This window comes from Lathyrus oleraceus, chromosome 2 (assembly GCF_024323335.1).
Source record: "Lathyrus oleraceus cultivar Zhongwan6 chromosome 2, CAAS_Psat_ZW6_1.0, whole genome shotgun sequence".
Taxonomy (NCBI): Eukaryota; Viridiplantae; Streptophyta; class Magnoliopsida; order Fabales; family Fabaceae; genus Lathyrus; species Lathyrus oleraceus.
Window position 1 is genome coordinate 211,398,900 of NC_066580.1, and position 23,716 is coordinate 211,422,615.

At 40.4% G+C, this 23,716-nt stretch overlaps 1 protein-coding gene and 1 non-coding gene across 2 annotated transcripts; both read left to right on the forward strand.

Moving 5' to 3' along the window:
- Positions 1–13,933: 13,933 nt before the first annotated feature.
- LOC127122636 (uncharacterized) lies at positions 13,934–14,828 on the forward strand. Its single transcript, XM_051052939.1, has 3 exons — positions 13,934–14,045; positions 14,365–14,397; positions 14,581–14,828. Exons 1-3 carry the CDS (start codon positions 13,934–13,936, stop codon positions 14,826–14,828), a joined length of 393 nt encoding a protein of 130 aa, XP_050908896.1.
- A 4,432-nt stretch (positions 14,829–19,260) lies between these two features.
- LOC127124257 (small nucleolar RNA R71) lies at positions 19,261–19,367 on the forward strand. Its single transcript, XR_007803875.1, has one exon. It is a non-coding gene; the product is annotated as a small nucleolar RNA R71 (small nucleolar RNA).
- The last annotated feature ends 4,349 nt before the right edge of the window (positions 19,368–23,716 follow it).

Sequence of the window (23,716 nt, forward strand, 5' to 3'; positions counted from 1 at the left end):
ACAAAACAAACATGTATAAAGTAAATGTGCCAACAAGGGGCTCAGAAGTAAATAAACAAAAGAAAACAAATGCCTCCTATCGAGGTCTTCCAGCTAAGAAAGCGATAAAATGCGGAAAAGAGGTAAAAGTACCACACAGATGAAGATCCGAAGTAACAGCAATTAAAGGAGTAAGAAACCCAGGGACCTCCCAAGCTAATGCCATCAAAGAAAAGTGAGTCAGTACAGGTAATCGGAATGAACCTCCAGGGGGTATCCCACAAATAAAGTGGGAAAACCACGCAAACCATCTCTGCAAGAGTCTGTGAGCCCTCACAAAAACTGATTGGAGAGTTTGATTGAAATTGAGTTGCACCCGCGAGGCCCTTCAGGGTTTGGAGGCTGCTCTGAGTTCTCTGTCAGGTTTCTCTTCAGGTTTTGTCCAGGGTTTTGTTCCAAGGAAACCTCAGAGTATTTTGCTTCTCTTCCTTTTTCTCAAGTGAAGTCTTGGTATTTATAGACTGAATTTCATGGTTTTGTGGGCTCAAATGAGAGAGACCCAAGTCCAAAATTTTTTTTTATTATATTTTTTTTATTTTTTATTATTATTTTTATTTATTTATTTATTTATTTTGTAAAAAATTATTTTATTTTATTTTTTTCGTTTTTTTTTCGTTTTTTCTTTCGTTTTTTTTTTTTTTTTTCGGATCTAATTCTGATTGACATGATGAAATGCAATATGAAATGAATGCATGAGTGAGGAGGGAAAATTTTGGGGTGTTATAGCTGCGCCTATTCAATCATCAACTAAACCGAATAGGATGAAAGCGAACAGCTCATCAGACAAACGGGGTGAGCTGTGATTGAATACCAAAGATAGACCGAAAATTTGCGCTCCGAGAACACCACAAAAACGCGGAAATACACCGTGCTGTTTATTTTTCTTCCGATCCTCTGGCTTAATCTGGAGTTTCGATCCTCTGGCTGAACCTATACTCAATTTAGTCCTCTGGTTGGATATTAATTTTGATCCTCGGGCTGGATACGATTTTGATCGTCTGGCTAGATCTTCTTCGATCTTCTGGCTAGATCTCCTTCGTTTCGATTCTCTGGCTGAATCTATTTCCTTTGATTCTCTGGCTGAATCTACTTCGATCTTCTGGCTAGATCTGAATTATTTCGATTCTCTGGCTGAATCTATTTTCGGTCTTCGGGCTAGACCTGACTTCGATCTTCTGGCTAGATCTTCTTCGATCTTCTGGCTAGATCTCCTTCGTTTCGATTCTCTGGCTGAATCTAGTTCCTTTGATTCTCTGGCTGAATCTACTTCGATCTTCTGGCTAGATCTGAATTGTTTCGATTCTCTGGCTGAATCTATTTCGATCTTCTGGCTAGATCTGGATTGTTTTGATGATAAATTTCCATCATTAGGATCCCGCATTTGAGGCATGCGCTGGTCGACCCTCTTTTGAAATCTACACCTAACCTTCATATTAGATATGCAGCTTCGAGAATATTCCACTTTTGAGCTTCGTACATATTCTTCGGGCTAGTACATGTTGTAACGACTCCTCAATTAGACTTGCTGGGGAAATAAATCTTGTAGGCGACTTCACTGGGGAATCTTCAAAATGACCCTCAGGCTGGATCACTGGAACACGATTCTCAGGCTGAATCTTCGAAATGACCCTTAGGCTGGATCACTCACGCTTGATCCTCTGGCTGGATCTCATGACCTTGGTTGTAAAGTAATTCTTCAGTCTGCTTGGAAGAACCTGTTTATCAGCTTATGTGTATGCTTGATATGATATGCATGCAAATGCAAATGTTATGCATGGTGTAAAAAGAAATCTGCTTGGGGAAGCAAACTCCGGTAGGGAACAGATCGCTGTATCAATCCTTGAATGCTCTGTGGGGAATGATCCGTCTGCCGGGACCAATGAGCCACCAAAAATAAATTGGCTGCTTGAAAAGTTGACCTTACGGGGGGAGTATCAACTATGGAAACTTTGTTCGGCGAGGCTCTGTGAGGAGAGTCTGTGGGGAAAACACTTCTTGGGGAAATGTCGTAGGAAACGGCCTTTGCTGGGGATATGAACTTGCTAATCGCCCTCAAGCTGGGGATTAACAAATCTGTTAAAAATAATCTACTGGGGAATGAGATGAACATTGGGAACGCCACCCTCTCATCTGTTGGTTATGCAACCACTCCGCTGTTGCTAGGAAGATACAGTCTGACACTGTCAACTCCACTGGGGATATATAGTCTGGATACTGTCAACTCTACTGGGGATACACAGTCTGGATACTGTCAACTCTGTTGGGGAACATGCTCTGCTGAGGAGAGACTTTGTCAACCGCTTGGGGATGAGTATTCATGACTTGGCATCCGGTTCCTGTGACCTACAACCAAAAATACACGTATGCCTCGGGGGAATTACTCGGTTTGAATTCACCATTCGGGATTAAGCACATTCAAAGCAATTTTAAATGTTTTCCTGTGCAAATCATCTGCAAAAGCCACCATTATGTTCATATGCAATATGTTTTATCAAAAATTCGGACATTTTTGCAAAACAAACGGATAAATGAAAAATAAAGAGGCTCTTTAACTAAATTATTCGACTCTTAATGGGGAGAAAATTTGTGCCAGGAATAGGCGAGGGTATCAGGAAGCTGATCCCTGAAAAGAGGTGATCGCTATAAAAAGAGAACTATCCTAATGACAACGGGGATACGGGGTCCCACTGAGTTTCGACTCTGCTATGACCCGTATGTCCTCAAGACGCTCTGCTCATCTTGCTTTCTGAAGTGGATGATTAGTCGATCTTTAACCTTCGAAGATTGCTGGATTGAGTGAAACGTTGATATAACACTAATGAACTCAGATCACAGTCATTCGCTTATTCCCTAACTTTTGCCTGGATCGCCCCCTTTTCGGGTTTTCAATCCATCGGGATACCCATTTTTGCCTGAGCCGCCCTTTTGGGTTTTCGACTCACCGGGTGTACTCTTTTTTTATATCCCTAATTTTTGCCCGAACCTCTTTATTCTTTTTTTTTTTGGTTCGTCGGGATGCCCTTTTTTTGCCTGGACTATTCTTTTTATCGTCCAGCGGGTCTATTTTATGCGAAGTATTTTTTTTAATTGCGTCTGAGTTAATAGGGGACGGGAATCCTTCTCCATCCATGGTTGTTAGCATCAAAGCTCCGCCATAGAAAATCCTTTTAACCACGTACGGACCCTCATAGTTCAGTGTCCATTTGCCCATGTGATCTGTGTTGGGAGGAAGAAATATTTTGAGTACCAATTCACCGACTTGATACCCCCGAGGGCGCACTTTCTGACCAAATGCTTTCTTTATTCGTCTCTGACCGAGATACGTCAATTCTGGGTACGTAGTTCCAGCATAGCACCTTAATCATCGAAGACAAGGTAAACAAAGCATCAGCAAATTGGTTTTCTTCAAAAGAAAGTCAACAATCTTCTCGTGTAGTATCTGTAAGGAGCCAGATGAGGCTGAGGTGTATACCGTTTCCCGTTGGTTTGATTGATGACCAAAGCTGAATCCCCGTATACATCCAGGGTTTTAATCTGTATATTGACAGCTTCCTCAAGTCTTAGGATACAAGCTTCGTATTCGGCTTCATTGTTGGTGCAGGGAAAAGTTATTCTGGCACCAAATGGCATATGAACCCCCTTCCGGTGTGATCAACACTATACCAACTCCGCGACCATTGACGTGGACCGCCCCATCAAACATCATAACCCATTTGGATTCAGGGTCAGGCCCCTCCTCCGGGAGTGGTTCCTCTCAATCTTTCGATTTGAGAAACATGATGTCCTCATCAGGAAAGTCAAACCTCATAGGTTGGTAATCATCAATCGGTTGCTCTGCAAGATAGTCTGACAAGACACTTCCCTTGATGGCTTTTTGTGAAGTGTATTGGATGTCATACTCTGTCAGTATCATTTGTCACCTAGTAACCTTTCCGGTAAGTGATGGCTTTTCAAAAATATACTTGACTGGATCCATTTTTGATATCAATAGAGTCGTGTGAGTCACCATATACTGTCTTAGTCGGCGAGCAGCCCATGCCAAAGCGCGACAAGTTTTCTCGAGCAATGAGTATCTTTGTTCACAATCGGTAAACTTTTGCTAAGGTAGTATATTGCATGCTCTTTTCGACCTGACTCGTCATGCTGACCGAGTACACAACCCATTGACCTTTCTAACACAGTCAAGTACATGATCAACGGTCTTTCCTCTCGGCCTGTAGACTGGTCCCGATCTTGATCTCTTTCTTGTCGTCTTCGGTACCAACGTTGATGGTCTCAACCACCTCCTGATAAGGTGTAATAGCTCGGTCCTCCTGTTTCAACAATCTGGCTAACCCTTCAGGCAATTCACAATCTTCCTCAACCCCTTCTTCGGCTTAATAGATAGGATTGTCGAAGTCATACTTGGCCATAGCAGTGTCGTTAGCAGTGAGATCCGAGTGGTCGGCTCTGCATGATGGAGGATCATGCTTTACCTTAGAATGAGAGATTTTTTTTTTGAAAGAAAGGAAAAACTAAAAAAGAAACATTGCCATTTTTTTTTTGTAAAAAGTAAAAAAAACTGAAAGAAAGAGAACACAAAATTGTTTGCAAAAGCCGTCCTTTATTAATGATAAAAATAATTGTGAAACGTAACTAAATGGATGGCCCTACAAATGAGTCGTTACACCTTGGGCAAAGTGTAAGACTTTATTATGCATGTAATAAAGGAAAACAATAAAAATCACTCTTTCAGTAGAGTAACCCGGACGGTTTTTTCAGACGACCAATTGTCGAGCTTTTCTCCCGGGACACACGGGCGAATCCAGCTATCTAAGTCACAGTCGCTGTCAGCCTTGTCTTCATCTGCAGCATTGACGATGTGGGGAGAAACCAAACCCCCGCTGGAGAGAGTACCGGTTTCATTCTTCTGAGATGCCGGAGCATACCCCAATCCAAACTTGTCTTCTTTGATGAGTGGCTCCACAAATTTTGCCCCAGCCTTGGGCATTACCAGCTTTAACCACTTCGACAGCTTGCTTGTATGAAGAGATAGAAGTCCCGACCTTCTCAAACTCAGGTGAAAAGACAGCTTCGGGCGCGACCTCATTGATGTTTGTAGTTTCGAAGCCCTGACACAGCATCTCATGCATCTCGCCATCCATCTCTACATACTTAAATGTAGACAGGTGGCTAACAAAAATATCCTCTTCACCACATACAGTGACGATCTGACCTTCTAGTTCATATTTGAGCTTCTGGTGGAGGGTAGAAGTAACAGCACCGGCAGCATGAATCCAAGGCCGACCTAGCAGACAGCTGTAGGCAGGCTGGATATCCATCACATAAAATATGCTCTTGAACACCTGCGGTCCAATCTTAACTGGCAACTCAACTTCGCCAAAGACAGCTCTCTTAGAGCCATCAAAATCCCTCACAACTAAGTTACTTGGCCTCAGGATGGTGTCATCGCAATCCAACTTCATTAAGGCTTTCTTTGGAAGAACATTCAGAGAAGATCCTGTATCAACCAAAACATGGGAAAGCACCACCCCTTTGCACTCCATTGTGATATGCAAGGCTTTGTTGTGATTCCTGCCCTCAGGTGTCAGGTCATTATCGGTGAAACCTAGCCCCCGGCTAGCGTTTACATTGGAAACTACCGACTCCAGCTGGTTAACAGTTATCTCCGGTGGAACATAGGCCATATTCAGTACTTTCAACAAGGCTGCTCTGTGCGCCTCAGAGCACAGCAATAGTGAGAGAATGGAGATCTTTGAGGGTGTCTGATTTAGCTGGTCGACTACCTTGTAGTCACTTTTCTTGATAATCCTCATAAACTCATCCACTTCCTTCTCGAATGCGGTCTTAGGAGGATCTTCCTCAGTAGTAACCTCTTTGGTGGATACCTGTTTCCCTTTAGCCTTGGCAGCTGCCTCGGCTTCAGTATTCGCGCGTAATGTTGATGGTGCAAATAGGCGTCCACTACGAGTGAAGCCACCAACCCCTCCAACATTGTCTACAGCGGAGCTACCAATGTCAATGTCTTCTTCGTTAACTTTCTGCCCCTGGCAGTAGATATCAGCCCCATAATGCCACGGGATAGCACTGTCTTTCTCATATGGAACAGGTCCTGGTACCGTGATGGTGATTGGACCAACCAAAGTCGGTTGAGGGCTGTCAGAGTAAATTGCGACTGGTGTTGAACTTTCGATGTTCACCGCTGTTGGTTCTGTACTTTCTGGGAAATATATTGTTGTCGGAGCGAGTCTCTCAGAAACACATATTTCTTCAGGAGTGAAATAAAACGTCACCGTCGATACATCATTCTTCACTGGACGGGCCTGATCGAACTGAAGACAACCTTCATCTATCAGCTGTTGAATACCCCTTCTCAAACTGTCACATCCGTTTTCGGCAGCTTGACAATTTCTGCATTCTTCCCCACAGCCCGGGAAAATCTGTCCTTTCAGAAGTCGGTCTTTAACCACCGATAGCGAAGTCTTCACCTTAGTCACATCAGAAACCAAATTCAAAGTTTCCCCACTATCAACAGCATTAATCCTCTGCCCGCCGTAAGCCGGCATCGGGTTCTGGATAACATTAGGCACCGGAGCAAAATTGATAGCCTGGGCATCTCTCAAATCTTATACCTTTAACTGGAGAGCCTTGCAATTATCTGTAGTATGGCCAGGTGAGTTGGAGTGAAAAGCACATTTGGCGTTGACATCATAACCTCTAGGCAAATTATTGGGATCGATTGGTGGGGCCAGAGTTCTCAACGTAACCAGATTCATGTCAATCAGCTTGGGAAGTAATACTGAATAAGGCATTGGGATTGGTTCGATGACCCGGTCCGTCTGCCTTGGACGTTGTTGATAGTGTCTCTGCTGACCCGGATTACCTCCTTGTTGTTGATTGTTGTACCTGGGTTGTTGTTGCGGATGATATTGCGGTTGAGGAACAGGTGTTGGAATAGTGACTGCGGCCACTTGATCTTGATAATAATTAGGGTGTCCTTTACTCCTGCCTCTGCCGGCATACACAACGCTTGCCTCGCCTTCTTTTCTTCGCTGACCGTTACCAGCAAACGGTCTCTTGGGTCCTAATGGGTTGGAAACACTATTGTCTTAAATTCGGCCCATCTTCAACAGACTCTCGATTCTTTCTCCAGCAATTACTATCTCTGCAAAGCTGATTGACAGGCAAGCAGCCAATCTCTCAATATAATTGCCTTGAAGAGTGTTCATGAACATGTCCGCCATCTCCCTTTCAGACATAGGGGGTTGGACGGACGCAGCAATCTGTCTCCAACCCTGAGCATACTCTCTAAAGGTTTCCTTGGCAGTCTGAGACATACCTTGCAACAAGGTCCGATTTGGAGCCATGTCCAAGTTGTATTGATATTGCTTGATAAAAGCCTCTGCCAAGTCTTTCCATCTCTTGATGGTAGTACGAGACAAATGAGAATACCATTCACGAGAAGCTCCAGTTAGACTGTCTTCAAAATAGTACATCCACAACTTTTCATCTTCCGTGTGAGCTCCCAACCTTCCCAAATAAGATTGGAGATGAGTGCGTGGGAAAGAAGCCCCGTTGTATTTCTCAAAAGTAGGGGGTTTGAACTTGTGAGGAATCCTTACTCCCTGAACCAGACCAAGATTTGTGACATCAAAGCCTAAGGAATTTTGAGACTCCAAAGATTTGAGCTTCTCAGCAAGCTCATCCATACGGCGAGTGGTCTCGAGGGCCTCGTTGTGCAAAGAAAATTGATCACACTGATAATCTTCAGTAACGGGGCGCCCGTTAATCCGAATTCCTTGATTCACATTGTACCTTCCGCCAATACCATTTCCAACATTCCCTGTGTTGCCAACATTACCCGGGTTTCCATCAGCATTTGCGTTACCCGCGTTACCAGTGTTCACAGGGTTATCAGCGTTCCCAGGGTTACCAGGGTTTCCCTCATCATTTAGTATCTCCACCTCCGGATCGGGTCTCGGTTGCTCAACCAATTCCCTCAGCTTCGCTTGGCCTTCTGCCATACCAGTCATCAATGTCATGAACTGATCCATCCTTTCACGCATATCAGCCAGCACTTTCTGTACTTGGTCCATCGCTAGCTGTGGACGGTTTTCCTTTGTCGGGTATCTGTGAACTCGCTTGGGACCAATAACTGCCTGATACAGGGAACAAACATTAGACACTGCGGGGACACCTGCAAAACAGACAAGGGTTAATATGCATGGTATGCGATGCACTGCTTGTTCAGTTTTAAGGCACCCCCATTTTGAAAGGGAATACCCTGCAAATGAATAAGCATGAGATGTTGGATGCAAATATGCAGATGATGTTATGCAATGCAAAGGCATGTCAATCAGAATTGATGGATCCGCTTGAACATCTGTCAGGTTACACTGCCTGGAGAGAAATTCACTGAGGAATATAATACAAGACCAAAACTCTGCTCCAGAAAACCGGGTTGGTTGGAGGTTAAGGTTTCCTGAATTTAGCTCACCCCTCACTGGTAGGTTCTAAGAACAGAAGTTCGTCAGCTTCAGCCCTTCAGTCGCGAATAATACGTTTACCACTGAAGGTTTGGCATTATTACGGGATAAAAGACCTCCACTGACTCCCCTCAACAGGACATCCTAATGGCAAGTTCCCAGTCTCGGGGTCCTCGGATTGATCAGCGAGAATGCACCCACCAGAGCTAACATAATCACGTCTCGGAGGAGAGGCCTCGACTGAGTTCTCGGGAAATGGTCACCAGAGTCGACGATTTCTAAAGGAACACCATGTCGTTACGGAACATCCGTAGGACATAATATATCCAAAAGAAACCTCGTCTGGGTGTGGTTCTTCACGAACGACTTAACGTAGCAACATGCCACGCAAGCCTCATGATCATCCACTCTAAAACCTGTGTGTACACTCAAGCCTGGGTAATGGGCTTATCTCTCATAGAACATCCCATCCCAACAAACAAACAAACAGATCCAGCAGATACAACAGATGCATACAAGCAGGTAAGCAAATAAATGTACAGAAGCATGAACACCCAATAAACAAGAAATTCATAAAAGCTAGGAGGGACTCGCTTAAGGAAGATGGACCAGCAAGAGGTCAACTTCTTAGTCCCCAGCAGAGTCGCCAGCTGTCGCAACCTGAAAAATACAGTGTGCGAAAAAAAACAACCGGCGAAAGAAAATGACAGGAGAGTCGCCACCGTGCGTTATTCATCCCAAAGGAGGGAAAGGAAACGCTCGAAGTAAACCTGAAAAAGGAAAGGACAAGACGGGGTCTCGCAACCAAATCTTGGGTTCGGGAGTCGGTTATGCGAAGGGAAGGTATTAGCACCCCTACGCATCCGTAGTACTCTACGGGATCCACTTTTGTAGTTCTTGTCAAAAGGGTGTGGGTTTACCTAATGTGTTATTTACTAAAAAAGAAAAAAAAAGGGTTAAATGAAAATGACTCGCGCGGATGTCGCATCCACTGCATACGTATCTCATCTGAATATGAGAATCAGAGTCTTCGTAGCTCGGCTGACCTATGGGTTGGGGGATGTGTGCTCGCTAAGACATCGCGTCTTATGCCTACGTATCTCATCAGGAATGAGAATCAGAGCAAGTCGTAGTTCGGCTAACTACGGGGTTATGGATTGGGTTTTGGACGAACGACGTCACTACGCAATCTACCGGATGCTCGACCTTTGGAGACTTACTCGCCTGTAGTAGAAGGAGTTAACGTGTTGCTTTGGGTTTTAGGGTTTGGGATGCTCAAGGGAAAAAGGGCGGTCCTTGACGAAGGAACCGCGCTACCTGCAGGGATACGAACACATACAAAACAAACATGTATAAAGTAAATGTGCCAACAAGGGGCTCAGAAGTAAATAAACAAAAGAAAACAAATGCCTCCTATCGAGGTCTTCCAGCTAAGAAAGCGATAAAATGCGGAAAAGAGGTAAAAGTACCACACGGATGAAGATCCGAAGTAACAGCAATTAAAGGAGTAAGAAACCCAGGGACCTCCCAAGCTAATGCCATCAAAGAAAAGTGAGTCAGTACAGGTAATCGGAATGAACCTCCAGGGGGTATCCCACAAATAAAGTGGGAAAACCACGCAAACCATCTCTGCAAGAGTCTGTGAGCCCTCACAAAAACTGATTGGAGAGCTTGATTGAAATTGAGTTGCACCCGCGAGGCCCTTCAGGGTTTGGAGGCTGCTCTGAGTTCTCTGTCAGGTTTCTCTTCAGGTTTTGTCCAGGGTTTTGTTCCAAGGAAACCTCAGAGTGTTTTGCTTCTCTTCCTTTTTCTCAAGTGAAGCTTTGGTATTTATAGACTGGATTTCATGGTTTTGTGGGCTCAAATGAGAGAGACCCAAGTCCAAAATTATTTTTAATTATATTTTATTTATTTATTATTATTATTTTTATTTATTTATTTTTTTTGTAAAATTTTTTTTTTTTTTTCGTTTTTTTTTTCTTTTCTTTTTTCGTTTTTTTTTTTTTTTCGTTTTTTTTTTTTTTTTTCCGGATCTAATTCTGATTGACATGATGAAATGCAATATGAAATGAATGCATGAGTGAGGAGGGCAAATTTTGGGGTGTTACACTTAACAACTTTGATCAAGTAGACACACATTTGATCTTGCTTAACAGTTTTGATCAAGTAGACACACACTCTTGCTTACAAGCTTTGAGTGATAAATTACAACCACAAATCAGACCAATTCAATCATCTATGGATGACTTGAATGGTATACAAGTCTCACGACTAAACAAGACACAAACCCTTTCTCTCTCTCAATATTTCACTCAGTATTGGTTGTGTGTCAAATCAGGTTTTCCAAGTCCTATTTATAAAAGCATTCAGCTGGGCTTGGACATCTTGAAAACCCTAAAACTATTTTCCAATTAAATCTTCTCATAACAGCTGGTTAGATCTCCTTGGAAAATAAGTAAATCAGGTTGTAATCAATGATTGAATGCGCCTGCAAATCAGATCTTCAATCATACATAGATTGGCATTAAATGTGCAATCACATAACACCAGACATTCATACTGAATGTTCTGTGTACATGATGTCATGACATCGGGTCTGACATCCTGGAACAATCCTGCATAATTCCATAATTCCTTTTATAATTTCCAGCAGGTACATAATATCAGATGTCATGACATCGTGTATGACATCCTGAAACAATCCTGCATAATTATGTTTTCCATTTAAACTCCAGCAGGTACACATCATCAGATGCCATGACATTGTGTATGACATTCTGAACCAATCCTGCATAATTATGTTCTTGAACTCCAGCAGGTACATAGGATATATTATGTTAAGACATCACACACAACATCTTGTGAACACTCTTTGTTTTACCAAAATTGCTGCCAACACTTAGAACCAACATTTCTTGGTCTTCATTCAGATAACTGTCTCACCGGTACAATACTCGAGCTAATCAATTGAAAAAGATGGACCACCTAGAGCAAGAGAATCATGAGCTCCGTGAAGAGGTGACAACTTTGAGGGACAAATACGAAAGGCTTACTACTATGATGAATGCTTTGGTGGCTGCTCAGAATCAGCCTACACCTCCTCCTTCGACTCCGCTTCAGAGGGTCGGGATTTCCGAGATTGTCTCTACGCCCGTCTCAATGGCTCCCTTCAGTGCTCTACAACACCACATGCCTTCTAGTTTCCCTTGGGGAGTGCCTCCCAACTTTGTGCTTGAGGGGTACCAACCTGAAGTTCTAGTGGATCAATATGTAATGTCAGTACCACCTCAGGTGGTTCATGTTGTTCCTTATGTTGAAGAACCTGTTTTCCATGTTGACCAAAGCGAGATTGTTGGTGTCTATGAGAGAATGGACGAGTTCTAAGATCAGTTTTAGGCTACGCAAAAAGAGATTCAAGCTTTGAGGGGGAAAGATCTATTTGAGAAGAATGCTCATGATTTGTGTTTGGTCCCTAATATGAAGATTCCACACAAGTTCAAGGTTCCGGATTTTGAAAAGTACAAATGTAGCTCTTGTCCTCTGAGTCATATTGTGATGTACGCTCGAAAGATGTCGACTCAGACTAACAACCATCAATTGTTGATCCATTACTTTCAAGACTGTTTGAATGGGGCTTCTTTGAAGTGGTATACGGGGCTCGGCAATACTCATATCCGAATGTTCAATGACCTAGGTGAGTCTTTTGTTCGCCAGTACAAATATAATATCGACATGGCACCGAACAGAGATCAACTCCGTGCTATATCCCGCAAGGAAAAAGAGACCTTCAAAGAGTATGTGCAAAGGTGGTGCGAGATTGTTGCATAAGTTAGTCCTCCATTGGAGGAGAAGGAAATGAAAAAGTTATTTTTGAAGATGTTGAGTCCTTTCTATTATGATCGGATGGTTGTGAGTGCACCTAGTGACTTACTGAAATGGTGAATATGGGCTTGAGGCTAGAAGAAGGTGTCCGTGAAGGATGGTTGAAAGACAATAGTTCATCTGATGGTTCTAGAAAATATGGGAATGTTTACCCAAGAAGAAGGAACACGATGCAAATGCTATCTCGCAAGAGAGACGTGGAAGGCTTTCGAGGAATTGTCAGCATCATTAGCATGTGGCATCTGTAACTCTAGTAATTAATCCTGCTTCAGTCGCTCAAGAAGCACTGAGTTATCAACCACGTTTTCAGCAAAGCACAAATCAACTGAATCAACATAATCGTGCCTAGAGGCCTGTACAACTTTATCCAATTCCAATGACTTATACAAAATTGTTTCCTGCTTTAATTCAGAAGAATTTGGTGCAAACAAGAACTCTGTCGGCTGTTCCGAAAGAGCTTCTGTGGTGGTATAAAGCTGACCAACGTTGTGCATTCCACCAAGGAACACCTGGCCATGATATTGAAAATTGTTTCTCTTTGAAGGATGATAATGTTGCTATTAAGAAGAGCAGTGAATCCATGTCATCTTTAAAAGACGCCTAGTCTGTGGTGGAGAATGGTCAATCTGCTAGAGGGGAACAGATTGTTAAGCTTGCTGAGAACAAGAACAAAGCTGGTTTGGGTTTTTCACCTGGCGCAACACAAAGAGATTTGAAGAGAATTCAATAGGGGTTTCATAGTGCTAGCTTTATTCATTCTAAGGACCAGTCTGATGTCGCCATCTTAGAAAATGATGAAGAGCAACAAGTGCCAGACTTTGTGACACGTGGGTCGGTGTGCCAGAATTGGGTTACTTTTGATGTTCCTTCTATTATTCACTTGTCGAAGTAATATGTTTGCTTGTTGTTATTTTAAAATTTCTTTCACTATGCCCAAGGTGAAGGTGGGTCTATGTGGGCTTTGTTTCAAATTTCATTATCATCAATAAAATGTTATTTTGTTTACCCATATTATGTTTTTTCTTTTTGCTTATTCTGGAAGATGGTAACATAAAAAAAATCACTTTTATATCTGCATCACAATGTGTATTTATTTGTTCATATTCTAAAATCAAGCATAAAATAATTGTGCAGATTAATTATTAAACTCATTGAAAACAATGACCATATGCCCTCTCCCAACATTGAATTTCCTATGTTCGAAATGGAAGAAGAGGATGATGAAGAGATTTTTGTTGAGATTTCTCAATTTCTTGAGCGTTAAGAAGACCATTCAGCTTCATAAAGAGTCGTTGTAACTGATTAATACGGGATTCGAAGATAACAAGGAAGAAGTCAAGATGGGGGAACTGCTTTGTCCATATGTTAAGAAGAGAATGGTAGATCTTCTTAGAGAATATGTGGATATGTTTTCTTGGTCTTATCAAGATATTCCAGGTCTTGATACTGATATTGTGGAGCATAGATTGCCGTTGAAGCCAGAATATTCCCTGGTTAAGCAGAAGTTGAGAAGAACTCACCCTGATATGGCTGTCAAGATTAAAGAGGGGGTGCAAAAGCAGTTTGATGTTGGATTCCTTGTTACTGATGAGTATCCTCTGTGGGTGGCTAACATTGTACCCGTTCCAAAGAAAGATGGTAAATTTTAGATGTGTGTTGATTATAGAGACTTGAACAAAGCTAGTCAGAAAGAGAACATTTATTACACCTTAGGGAACATTCTTCTATAGAGTGATGCCTTTCGGTTTGAAGAATGTTAGTGCAACGTACCAAAGAGCCATGACTACTCTTTTGCATGACATGATGCACAAAGAGATAGAAGTCTTTGTTGATGATATGATTGTTAAGTGGAAGACTGCAAAAGATCATCTTGAGTACTTTTTGAAGTTGTTTTAGTGGTTGAGAAAGTTTAAACTCTGGTTGAATCCTAATAAATGTACTTTCGGTGTCTGTTCAGGAAAGCTATTAGATTTCATTGTCAGTCAGAAAGGTATTGAAGTAGATCCTGATAAAGTCAGAGCTATTCAAGAGATGCCTACACCAAAGACAGAAAAGAAAGTCAGAGGGTTCCTTGGACGTCTGAACCATATATCCATATTCATATCTCACATGACTGCCACGTGTGGGACAATCTTCAAGCTTCTCCATAAAGATCAAGGTTTTGTTTGGACAGAGGACTACCAAAAGGATTTTGACAACATCAAGGAGTATCTGCTCGACCCTCCTATTTTGTCTCCTCTAGTGGAAGAAATACCTTTGATTATGTATTTGACTGTATTAGAAGAATCCATGGGATGTGTGCTTGGACAACAAGATGAAACTAGTAAAAGGGAGCATGCCATCTACTATCTGAGTAACAAGTTTACAGACTATGAATCTCGGTACTCCATGATTGAGAAGACTTGTCGTGGTTTAGCTTAGGCTACCAAACGCTTACGCTAGTGTATGATCCATCATGCGACTTGGTTGATATACAAAATGGATCCAATCAAGTATATCTTTGAAAAGCATGCTTTGACTGGAAAAATTGCTCGTTGGTGTAGCGGTAAATTCATGACCACTAAGCTATTGGTTAACTCAGTGTCAATAAAACCAGAGTCACCACCGTGCTTTTATTATTTCCAAAGGAAAGGGGAGAAAGTACGAACAAAACCCAAAGATAAGAAGTTTTCAAATCAAAACTAATAAAATGTCAGAGATTACAGGTAAGGGGGTTGGTTACACAGAGTGAAGGTATTAACACCCAAAGTGTCCTAGGTACTCCTAGGGAGCCCTTTTTGTGTGTACTTGTTTTGGTTGAAAAGATGGTTGTTTTACAAATAGAACGAGGGCATGAGAAAAGAATTCATTTTTTACATTTTTTATGTTTGATAAGACTTTTGGCCTTATGCCTATGTACCAACATAAATGAGGGATCAAAACCTCGTAGTTCGTGGTAAAAAATTCAAAGATGGGTGGATTGATTTTAACAAAAGCTTAAAGATATTTTGTTATCAATGGGAGAATACACAACCAAACATCCACCGATAACGAGGGATTTACAACATTTAAGAGGGAGGGCTCCAGCTCATATTAAATCAATAACTATGCCTCTAACCCCTAGTAAATGGAAAGTCTTACAGTCAACATATCCACGAATGGGATAATTACATATCAACCAAGGATAACTCAAATCTAAATGCTTTCTTTTTGAAAAGATTAAAAGGAAAAAGGCACCAAGTGACCAAAATGATTAGATGATGTTATTAGTTCTTTTTGATATTTTTTGAAAATAAAGTCAATATGATTAAGTCTTCTTACAAGTTTGATTAAGAAAAATAGTTCGAAAATCAATGGCATAAGGCCAAGGTTTCTACTCATTAAAACAAGTCTAAGTTGAAAAACAACAAGCAAAGAAGTTTTGAAAATGAGAAGGAGATTTTGAAATTAAAGAAGAAGGAGGTAGAGATGAAGAGGCTATCCTAGACAAGATTAAGAGTTTTGAGTTGAAAATATCTAACCCATGGAAAGCATCCACAAGACAATAGTGTCAGATAGAAACCCATTTCCTTTGGATTTTCAAGTAAATAACAAAGCCACAATCATCCAAGCAATTAATAAGAAACCCAATGGTATCAAATAAAGATAATGATCGCGTGACTAGTATGTCTATAGGATTCGTGACTGCAAGTGCACAGTCGTATCGCGTAGTTTTAAAGTTCCTTTTCTATGGTGGCATAGTTCATCTGCGCAGGGTCTAGGGTTCTACTTGCGTAATATATTGCATGAAGTTTCTTATCCCTTCTTTGTCCTAAGACTGCGCCTACGACATAGTCACTAGTGTCACACATGATTTCAAACGATAATCTCCAATTGGGCGGTTGCATGATAGGTGCGGTGATAAGAGTTTTTTTCAATTGTTCAAATGTTGTTAGGCATTTGTCGTCAAAGATGAATTCGGCGTCTTTCATCAATAAACCAGTTAGTGGTTTGGTGATTTTTGAGAAATCTTTAATGAATCGTATACCGGCGTGTCCTAAGAAACTTCGTATTTCTCTTACAGTTTTTGGAGGTTGAAGGTTTTCTATAACTTCTATTTTAGCCTTATCAACTTCAATCCCCTTATCGGACACTATGTGTCAGAGTACGATTCCTTGTCGGACCATAAAATGGCATTTTTCCCAGTTTAACACAAGGTTCACTTTTACGCATCTTTCAAGTAACATTTCATGATTCGATAAACACCCTTCAAAGCTCTTCCCACAAACAGAGAAATCGTCCATAAAGACTTCCATGATGTCGTCTCTAAAATCAGCGAAAGTTGACATCATGCATCTTTGAAATGTTGCGGGAGCGTTACATAGTCCGAACGACATTCGTTGATAGGCGAACTTACCATAGGGACATGTGAAGGTTGTTTTCTATTGGTCGTCAGGATGAATAGGAATTTGCAAGAATCCTGAATAACCGTCTAAATAGTAGAAGTGAGAATGCTTAGCCAATCGTTCAAGCATTTGATCAATAAACGGTAAAGGAAAATGATCCTTTCGAGTGGCTTTGTTTAATTTTCTATAATCAATGCACATTCTACTTCCAGTTACCACTCTTTGTGCTATAGATTCGCCTTTTTCATTATTAATAACTATGACACCTCCCTTCTTCGATACGACATGTACTGGGCTAACCCATTGACTATCGGATATTGGGTAGATAATCCCTACTTCTAACAGCTTTTTCACTTATTTCTTTACTACATCACTCAGAATGGTATTTATACTTCTTTGATGTTCTCTAGAGGTCTTACTGTCTTCCTCTAGCATAACGTGATGCATGCATATGGAAGGGCTTATTCCTTTTAGATCTGAGATATTGTAGCCTAAAGCAGTTGGATATTTCCTTAAAACGTGTAGGAGTTTTTCAGTTTCTATCTGCCCTAGGTTTGCATTAACTATTACAGGTTGCTCGAGTTTAGTGTCTAGGAATTCGTACCTTAAATTTTTTGGTAGTGTTTTAAGTTCTAAGGCTGGTTTCTTTGGGCAAGGCATATGATTAGGCGTTAGTGCTAGACATTCGCTTAGGATGTCATCTTGGTATTCCGTACTCCAATTTTCATCTTCGAAAGTAGGAGGCCTTGGAATTTTCAATATTTTGGAGTATGAAGTCTGTTCATTCTCCATTTCTCTTACACATTCGTCGATGATATCTAGAAGACAACATGTATCGTCTATAGCTGGTGCCTTTAAGAATTGGGTCAAAATAAATTCGAATTTTTCCTCACCAACTTCAAAGGTTAGCTTGCGTACTGAAACATTCTCTAACATCTATAATAGCTCCGGCAGTGGCTAAGAATGGTCTTCCAAATATGATAGGGATATTGGAATCCTCTTTTATGTCCATGATTATGAAATCAGTAGGAATATAGAATTGACCTATGTGCACTGGAACGTTCTCTAACATACCTAAGGGGAATTTAACAGAATGATCCGCAAGTTGTACGGACATCCTAGTTGATCTTAATTCTCCCATTTTAAGCCTTTCACATAGGGACAAGGGCATTAAGCTAATACTGGCTCCTAAGTCGCATAGTGCTTTGTCTATGGCAAACTTTCCGATTACACAGGGTATGGAGAAACTCCCTAGGACTTTCAACTTAAGAGGCATATTGTTTTGTATTATGGCGCTACACTCAGCAGTAAGTGTAATGGTTTCGTTATCCTCGATCCTCTTCTTGTTATATAAGATCTCCTTAAGAAACTTAGCGTATAAGGGAATTTGAGTGATGGCTTCTGTAAAGGGTATTGTGATGTTCAATTGTTTTAGAAGCTCTACAAATTTCTTAAATTGCCCTACACTTTTAGATTTAACAAGTCTTTGAGGATATGGGATAAGAGGTTTATACGGTGGTGGAGGCACATATGGTTCTTATTTCTCTATGGCCTCTTCTCTTTTATCTTCCTTTAGTTTGTCTTCCTACTCAGTTACCTTACCAGGGTCTTGGTGCATGGCTGGGTTTTGAATTCTAGGGTCGGTCAGTCCGTCTAATTCTATCCCACTTCCTAGTTTAATAGCATTTGCATGACCTTTCGGGTTTGGTTGTGGTTGTCCAGGAAATGTACCTGCAGGGGCAGCAATAGGTGCTTGTTGTTGAGCCACATTACGAAATTTGTGTTTCTAAAATTTTGTTATGGGTAGCTAAAGCGTCTACTTTGTTTGTTAACTGCTTGATTTGCTCACTAGGGTGTATGTTTTGATTTAGGAAATCCTTATTTCTTTAGGCTTGGGTAGCTATGAAGTTTTCCATCATTATTTCAAGGTTTGACTTCCTAGGAGCATTTGGAGCATTTGTGGCAGCTTTATAATATCCTGGTGGTACAGCAGGTGTTTGGTTAGGTGCATACAATGCGTTATTATTTTTGTATGAAAATTTCGAATGGTTCTTCCAACCTGGGTTATAGGTGTTTGAGTAAGGGTTTCCTTAAGCATAATTCACTTGGTCTGTGGAGATTCCTGTCAAAAGTTGACATCCAGGGGCAGCATGCCCAGGAACTCCACATATCTTGCAGTTTGGTGCTACGACAGCCACGGTGGCTACGGGTGTTATGGTCAGGTTTTCTATCTTGTGAGTAAGAGCATCTACCTTAGCATTGACATGGTCTAGACTGCTTATTTCGTACATACCGCCTTTCGTTGGAGGTTTCTCTACGGAGGTTCTTTCGCTTCCCCACTGGTAGTGATTTTGGCCATACTTTCGATAAGTTGATGGGCCTCATTGTAGGGTTTATCCATCAGTGTGCCACCTGTGGCGGCGTCTATTGTCAATCTTGGGTTGTACAAGAGACCGTTGTAAAAGGTATGGATGATCAACCACTCTTCTAGACCATGATATGGACAAAGCCTCATCATGTCCTTGAATCTCTCCCAAGCTTCAAAAAGTGATTCGTTGTCTTTTTGTTTAAAACTGTTTATTTGGGCTCTTAACATAGTCGTCTTACTAGGTGAAAAATATCGTGCTAAGAAAACTTTCTTCAACTCGTTCCACGTAGTGACAGAGTTGGATGGTAGAGACTGGAGCCAAGCTCTAGCTCTATCTCTTAATGAGAAAGGGAAAAGACGTAGTCTTATATCTTCGAGGATGACACCATTCATTTTCACTGTGTCTGCGTATTGCAAAAATACTGAGAAATGTAGGTTTGGGTCCTCCGTGGGACTACCGGAAAATTGGTTTTACTATACGGATGACAACAATGAAGGTTTTAGTTCGAAATTATTTGCCTCGATGGCAGTGGAAACGATGTTGTTATATGGTTCATCCTGTGAAGGGATGGCGTAGTACTTGAGAGGACGGTTTTGCGGTCCTTCGGCCATCTCTGGTTTTATAACTGGTTCAGGAATAGTGATATTAGGATCGGGAAGATTGCACTTGATACGATGTTCTCGTATTAGGTCTCGTATCCGGCATTCTAATCTTAGATAACACTCTGGTTCATCGAATGATAGCTCTAATTTCTCGCTTTGAGAACGAGTACTTACTTGGCAAACACTCTACAAATTATAAAGGGAAATAGATTTGTTTGCCTTAGTTTATATTGGGCAACACTGGAGTTACGATATCGATTAAATTAGTCCCCAACAAGGGCGCCAAAAACTTGATCGCGTGACTAGTATGTTTATAGGATTTGTGACTGCAAGAACACAGTCGTATCGCGTAGTTTTAAAGATTATCGAACCCAAAGGACTAATAATCGAACTTACCGTTATCTAATGTTACTATATAAATCTAAGGCCGAGGATCTCTCTAGGAGTTGAGGGACAAAAAGGAATCACTACTGACGAAAACATAATTTTAATAAAAATATTTAATAGCGGGATATCGGTATGTAACGCATCAAACCTCGGGGATTCGATAGATAGTTGGTGTAAACTTAAACATTAAAATATTCTTTAGTAGAAATTATTTATTTAAAAGACTTTGTCTCGCACTCTCGTTTTTATTGACTCTGACCATACTCTTAAACCAGAATGCTTCGCTCTCGCTGTCTCATTTGAATTAAAAGTAATTTTTGGAAATAAATAAAGTCTAATTAATCCCAAAGCACTCTCGTTGTATTTAGGATTAATGCCTAGTTTCAGCTATCCGGTTAAAATCTCAAACTCTCATTTTTATTGACCGTGACGTTTGTTTGCTTTGTACTCTCGTACGAAAAACAGTTTTGAATTTAGAACAAGAAACTATAACCGGAAAATAATATTTTATAAAAGTCAACACCAATTATTTATGAATCCCTTCGTTTTGACAGTCTTTACATACTAATATCGATTGGTTTAGCCACACATGGATTCGGGAGCAAACATGATATTCTGATAATTAAACATGAGATAAGGCATAAACAATTAAAATAGAAATTAAAATAAAACCTGGAACATAAACTGAAAACTTGGAATAAATGTTGATTCTTGAATTCAAACAATGTCGGCACGCTTTGGCAATCACGTACATTATTACAATCAAATTCAGTTGCTTAAAACAAAAATCGTAATAGTCCTCGATATGGAGAATCTATCACTTTACAGGTAAATATCTGCTTAAGAAATGCTAACAACAAAATCTAACTAAAAATGCACACCCTGGTCTCTGAAGACCGAAGTCTATATATATACTCCTTACTTCTCCTTAAAAGTAGCCTTGAATATCTACTAGTGGGGAGCGGTTTGTTGAACGAGCAAAAACCGAACGTGGAGAAAATTATGGAGAGGAACAAGGAGGAATGGGTTGGTGGCGGCTGCCACAACCCTAGTTTGATCCACGTGGCAGACGCCACTTTCTTATATGGTGGGCGTCACATTCTTCTAATGTGGTGGGCGCCACCCTTCTTTAATCCATGTGGCGGGCGCCACTTTCCCATGTGGTGGGCACCACATTCTTCTAATATGGTGGGCGCTACCATTTTTTTTGCTCCATTTTCTTCCCTTTTTCTTTCCTTTTTTCTATTTTCCCCTTTGCTTGCCTAAACATCTTTTATTCGATAAATACCTGAAATAAACATAAAGTACGGCGTGATACTATAGAAACTCAAGTAAAAAGCAATGCATGTTAAGTCAAATATACGATACATTTTCGTGTTATCAGATAACCAATCATCTAAGCTAGCACTCCAAAGCAAGCCATCTTCAATTTCCTTTATGGGTATCAGATGAAAAATTCCTTGAAACATACTCAAAGAGAAAACATCAAATATTAACAATAAGATCAAAATAACAATTCAGACAAAGAGAAAGAGGGTATTAGATAAACCCAAGGGAGTCTCTCAAGCTTGTGTCAGATGAATGGCATTGGCCATGTTTTTGCTCTCAAATTAATGGCATTGGCCAAGTTTTTCTTCCATAGCTCAGGAATGTTGCCTACTCTAAGTCCATAGGTCCAAATCAAGTCACAGACAAAGATCCAACATACCACCAATGTGTTTTTTAGTGTTTTTTATATTAAATGTTTTAAGGTCCTAAGACCATAAACAAAATATGATCGCAAGCACAAAATATATCACAAACACACAATATAATGGCTCAAGTGAGCAAAAAACGAAAATACTGAAGCATAAACATAGGCCCAAGTGGGCAAAGAGCAAATGACTGAAGCATAAACAATTTGCATGAATTTAAATGACAAGGAATGATAAAGTGCAAGAATTTAAATTGCATTAAAGTAAATGACAAGAAAATTAAATGTTAGTTGTCAAGTTAGTATGTTAATTTGTGCCTTGAGGAAAATTTAGCGCTATGTTAAGTAATCGTAAGTAGGCTTATGTAGAAGCCATACCTATCTGAGGACGGTAAATAATAATGGTGCTGTTAGTGCATGCTGGAGACAAGGTATCCAAGACCAAGCTCCTAAATCATACCACACACAAAAACAAGAGAGGATGGGCATATCTCAATCAAGCTTATGTTGATTCATCTGACACAAGGTTCTTGATGAATCAACTAGATAATGATTCATGAGAAGTCATTGGCCAAGAAATGATTGGGGAAGAAATGAGATGAAAATGGAGAGATGAAATGAAATGGAACCCAAATTGGTCAAGGGATGAACCTCACTTGATCAATACCATTCATTCATCTTGAGGGATGAAGTTTTAAAATTCATCAACCTCCTAAATCTAATGGTATTGACCATGTCAAGATCCAATTCAACCAAGACCATGGCCAAACAGAAGTAAGGTCCACATAAGTTAATACAAAAGCTCACCAAAGCATTAAACCAATTAAACAATTTTTAAAACATTTTTAAAAATGAATAAAATAAGTTTTTAAAGATCAAAAATCTAAAACCCCCTCAAAACACCAAAGAAATGGCCAAGGGATTTATCATAGGTCAAGTAAGTTCAAATGACCATTGACTAATTTTTTTGGCATTTTTCAAAAGTCAGAAGTAATTAAAAACCATTTAAAACAAGTTAAAAAACACAAATTTCACCAAAAATATCAAACTTAATCCAAAAATTAATTTTAAATCATAAATGGGAAGAAGAAAATATTTGTGAATTTTTGGTGTTGGTCCCATACTTTTTGGATCAAAAATGAATTTTTGGTGAATTTTAAAAGAAAAAGTTATTTAAAAATCAATTTAGAAAAATAAAAGAAAAAAGAAAAACCGGAGTCATCATATCTCCCTCATTAATTGAGGTGGCAGATCTGATGGTCAAAAACACGCGTTCCACATGTACACTCAGTCAACGCGTCACACACATGGTAATCACAAACAAAGGCTCAGATTAGAAGATGGAAGAGAGATCCAATGGTGAGAGCAATGCCATGCCACCACCGGAGCCCTAGCTCTGGTCGTCTTTTCCGGTGAGGGTCATAACTTACACAAAAATTTATGGATTTAACATCATTTTAAAGGAAAAATTGCAAAGATCACAAATATGACCTCCATTTGTTTCATCTCTCCCTTTATAATTAGAAAAGTGAAGATGAAAACCGAGGTGTCCAACCTGAGTTGCTTTGAGTCAAGCTCAAAATAACTCAGTCGTGTTGTGTACATTAGTAGGACTTCAGCCAACATAAAATTCAGTTCAGATCTAGAGTATGGAGGGAAAATCAAAGAGATGAAGTTTTGAGAAATTCACCTTCTGTGAGAAGCTTATGAGCATGGTTCTTGAAGCAATGCTTCGTGCTTTCTCTTCTTCTTGCTTGCAGAAGCTTAATGGAGTGAAAAAGGGAATGAACCTTTGTAGTTTTTGTTCACAAACTTGAGTTGAAACTAAACTCAATTTCTTGAGAAATCTTCAAAGAATTCTATGGAGTGAGGTTATGGCAGTGGCTAGCAAAGC

Bases quoted from the DNA above. Each gene is read 5' to 3' on its own strand.
- LOC127122636 (XM_051052939.1), top strand. From the start codon at position 13,934: ATGGCTGTCAAGATTAAAGAGGGGGTGCAAAAGCAGTTTGATGTTGGA. The intron at 14,046-14,364 runs GTAAATTTTAGA...GTGTCTGTTCAG, and splicing joins ACCCGTTCCAAAGAAAGATG to GAAAGCTATTAGATTTCATT. The intron at 14,398-14,580 runs GTATTGAAGTAG...TTGTTTGGACAG, and splicing joins TTTCATTGTCAGTCAGAAAG to AGGACTACCAAAAGGATTTT.